General features: G+C 24.7%; 1 protein-coding gene across 2 annotated transcripts in view; it reads right to left on the bottom strand.

Moving 5' to 3' along the window:
* Nucleotides 1-2,721: 2,721 nt before the first annotated feature.
* The window catches only part of LOC112683556 (probable low-specificity L-threonine aldolase 2), a 23,368-nt gene continuing 21,559 nt past the window's right edge, over nt 2,722-4,530 (bottom strand). For both annotated transcript variants that reach the window (XM_025554630.1, XM_025554631.1), the window contains exons 7-10: nt 3,446-3,639; nt 3,227-3,363; nt 3,034-3,158; nt 2,722-2,960 (exon numbers count right to left, since the gene is read on the bottom strand). In XM_025554630.1, coding sequence (XP_025410415.1) covers nt 2,784-2,960; nt 3,034-3,158; nt 3,227-3,363; nt 3,446-3,639 — 633 coding nt within the window. In that variant the 3' untranslated portion in view covers nt 2,722-2,783. The remainder of the gene's footprint in view (nt 2,961-3,033; nt 3,159-3,226; nt 3,364-3,445; nt 3,640-4,530) is intronic.

The following is a 4,530-nucleotide window of genomic DNA, read 5'->3' on the forward strand; positions in this document are numbered from 1 at the left end:
TTATTATATTATAATTCTGCCTTAGCTAACTATATAGGTACCTACTTAAAAATGTCAATTAAATTAATTTTATGTGATTTTAATTATACATACCATTTGTATAAATTTATAAATTTAAGCGTGTGACTGAAGAATCTATAGAGAGTAAAAAGAGTAATAACGTGTGATAAATATGAATACTAGTTTTAATAAAATACCCGAAAAACGAGTTTACTTATAATATTATAAAGAAATAATGGTATGATTAGAAAGCAAAATAGTGTAAAGATATTTTACTTGTTATGATCAGAAATATTATCAGTACACTTAAAATGCCTTAACATTTTTATATATTTTTTCAATATATTTATGTATATTTGATTCATTATAATTACAGTTGAATTGATAATGTTTCACTCAAATACTTGTTTACAACTTTCCATGTTCTATTTTTTATTAAAACTAAATTTTAAATATATTCAGCAGTTAGATGAGGTTTCACGAACAAACTCACTTTGATTTACTTGATGTAATTATTTACTTTGTTCTAAACACAGTATATTAATTATGTGTTAATTAAAGGCTTCATTAAAATAATGATTAAACACACGCATTTTAGGTGATTTACGAATACATTATATCATAGCTTAATTTTCTCTTGGTTCAGATGTGGCCGGTGTACATCGGATGTGCTACATCCGTCCTTTATAGCAAACTCATTACATTCGGTGTTTCGATTTTATTAATGTGTTTCTTAAAAATAATTTTTCGTTAAATCAGTATTTATTGTTCAATGAGATTTTTGAAACGTATACAAAAATTATCACACCCTAAGTATTAATTGAGTATATTTTTTTTGGACCATGAAACTTGAACTAAAAAGAAGATTAATTTTATGTTAGACATATTTAAATTGTTTGCTATTTAGTTATGACATAAATTAATGTCATTGGTTTAATATTCAAGTAGGTAATCTATTCAATTAGTAAGCATGTACAGGCGATGGAAAGATGTATACTGAACATGTTATGAATTATAAAACAATAGAAATATATTATAGAACAGTTTATTTATAATAGCTATTATTATGAACAATTATTCTTATGATTATATATTTGTATATTGTTTTCCGTGTTTTTTAACGTAGTTCGTTGCAACATTTGCTCTTATCAAATTTTTTTCTTTCTTTTTACTCTAAATTAAGTTTTTTTTTCGCATAATATTATTTGTAAGGACATATAATTAACACTATTCAGCTATTTTTTTGCGCATAAATGCACAATATAGTTAGGTTAGAAGTTAAGAAGTGTATTAACGTCTTAAATATAAATATAGATAAATAAATAAAATGAATAATAAAAAAAAAAAATAAATAAATAAATAATATAATATAAATGTATTAATATAAATATAAATGTTTTAGTAATCCGTTATGATATAGCATTTTCGCAATAAGAAGTACTTATATAAGTGGGGAAAGGTCTATGATAAGTATAAGCAATATTTTCAAAAAATTTGTATTATATTTATTTTATTATGGAATTTCATCAATCACGTTAAGTATATGATGGTTGATTACTGTTAAGGTAATTACAGAACATTGTGTAATGCTTTATCTGACATTGTTGATCCAGAAGTAAATCAATAGAGCAAAAACGTCAGTTTTATACTACACTAATTTAATGTAATGGGAGTATACTGTAATGATATTATTTATATCAATAACATACATATGTGTTATAACGCACAATATCAATGTAAAATATGACATAGTATGAGCATATTGTATTGTTATAAATTCTACTTCCGTATAGAAGTACTTACTATCTATTAAAAAAAAACATAATAACACGTTGACATGTTATCGACAATAGGTACTTCATTTATTATTATGAATTAAGAACTACTTAACTTGATTGAACATTTTGTAATTGCCTATTCTTAAGAATAAAGGCGTAATAAAATCTTAAACTGCAATAATTATATAATTCACTATTTTTTTTTTGATTTTAAGTAAAATGAGAAATGTAATATTTTTATACATTATATTACAGGATTTAAGGTTGTTAATGATATATTATTTATTATAGTGATAAATGATAAGTCTTTGAAGGCTGGACCCAAGGTGGCTAAGGTTTTTGAAAAATGTTCAGTTTATTCCATTAAAAATTGAAGTATAGGAGTTTGCCTTGTATGTTCAAAAAATTGTACAGGCGTACATCAAAGTTACTTTTTTTTAAATTAATTTCAATTTTTTTTCATTGATCAATAATAGATATGTATGATAAACTTGGTATTATGTTTTCAAGACTTTTTGTTAAACAAAAATGATTTTATTAATATTTCTCCTCTCTTAATGTTCCAATTGGACATTTGTTACTGATTTTAATGATCTAAACAATCCTTCTGGTCAAACTCGTTTACACAAACACAAAAAATAAAATGATATATTATAATTAAACCAATAAATACCACATTCCACTTAGACTTAGAATCTAAAATTAATATTTATTACTTATTAAATATCTTAAGTGTATAATAGTAAAATAAGATCATAATTAAAGGTTAATTTTAAAAATTAAAATTAGTTTATTATACACTCATATATACTGTCTATATTATATAATAAAAACTACTAACGTTATACATTCAATAACAAAATCCTACAATACATAAATTTTAAAAATTAAAATGAAATATATTCTTATTGCCAATACTAATTACCTTTGGTAATTTTTATAATTCAATAAATATAAATATTCATACCACTGACTTTGTTGGTTTTTTATATAAATTAAAATAATTTAATTAGAGGAACTTATTTTTCCAATTACGTACTTAATCTTAACAATAACCTCATCTACATCCTCTTCGGAAATATCCTTGTGCAAAACAAATCTCACGCATCCATCATATAGATAGGATATTCTAACAGCCGTTGTATTTATTTTACTCAAATTATTTTCGTCCTCATTATCTACCTATAAACATAAAAATGTAAAAAAAAATAATATGTGTAACATCGTCATATTTATGTGCAAAAGAAAAATTTACCTTTAATAACAATTTAGAGAAATCGGCGGGCTTAATTATCGAACTATTCAAGTTTACTATTATAATATTGCTATCAACTTTGTCTATATTAACTGTCACATTAGGATTCGCCATTTGATGGATAGCTGCAAAAGTTTAGTTACGTAAATATTTTATCAACGTCAAGGCATTGTCATTAAGTATACAATCATACCATAACTAATTTTCTTGGCATTCTTGTGGTCATCAGATAGTCTCTGCACGCAGTTATCTAGAGCGTACACACCCGCTGCAGCTACAATTCCGGCTTGTCGCATTGACCCACCTAGAACTTTTCTAATACGCCTGCTTCTGTACACGGACATGAAAGCATGACATAAAGCATTATAAGTATGGTTATATTTCAATAAATAATAAGAAACGGATTTATTACTTTTCAATGAATGATTTGCTTCCGACCAAAATCGCACCGATAGGAGCTCCAAGTCCTTTGCTCAAACAAAATGTGGCAGAATCACAGTGTTCAACTATTCGACTTACAGGTACTTTAAGATGAACAGCTGCATTGAAAATTCTTGCTCCGTCCATATGTAAAGGAATGTTTTTTTCTTTTACAAATTTTCCCAACTGAAATCCATCAAATGTGAATTTATAACTATTATACATGAATGTTTATTTTTATTATGAATAGTTTTTTTATTTATGTTATGAATAATTATATTTTTTAAAAGACCTTAAGAATTGGGTATTGAAGATGGAAAAAAAATCAAATGAGAACAGGGAATGAGGTGAAAATTGATTGGGAAGTATTTTAATCTCGCTTTTTAGACCGATTATTCTAGAAAGATACAAAAAAAACTATGTTTAGGTTATTATAAAATGGGTATGTAACAGTCATAATTATTATAGATCTTATGATTTTGAAAAAAAATTTTGATTACCTATGGTAAATATATTTAGATTGTAATTTTGTGTCTAATCTGATATTTAGATAATATGTATATTTCGATTCATGTTTTGTTAATCAAATATATAAATAATTATATGACTATACGAGTATCAATTAATTTTTGTCATGTTTTCACAAACTAAATATTTTAAAAAATGGATTTTTAATAACATTTCAAAAATAGGCATATTCCACTAGTAGAGTTTTTTATTTTAGTTAAATTATTTGAATAGGAGTTTTAAAAGTGTTTTCTTCACTATCAAAAAATTACAATGTTATTTTTTCCATAATATAATACAAAATAAAATATATTTAAAAACGATAATCAACAATTTTTACCGAGAATTGTAAAAAAAAAAAAAAATATATAGGTTGACTTGCTGAATTTTACCCCTAATATGTCTCAAAAACTAAACTAAATTTAACGGTGTGTTAAATTCGTTACCTGTGATTGTGCTAATAGTATATTTCTATACATATAGATAGATCAGTTCGTGTTTAACAGCCGACCGTGCAACACGTGTGCTTATCGCATTGTACGTTTTATAGCTTTTCGATAGCACAATAAT

Source organism: Sipha flava, unplaced genomic scaffold (genome assembly GCF_003268045.1).
Source record: "Sipha flava isolate LNK unplaced genomic scaffold, YSA_version1 229_pilon_pilon, whole genome shotgun sequence".
Classification (NCBI taxonomy): domain Eukaryota; kingdom Metazoa; phylum Arthropoda; class Insecta; order Hemiptera; family Aphididae; genus Sipha; species Sipha flava.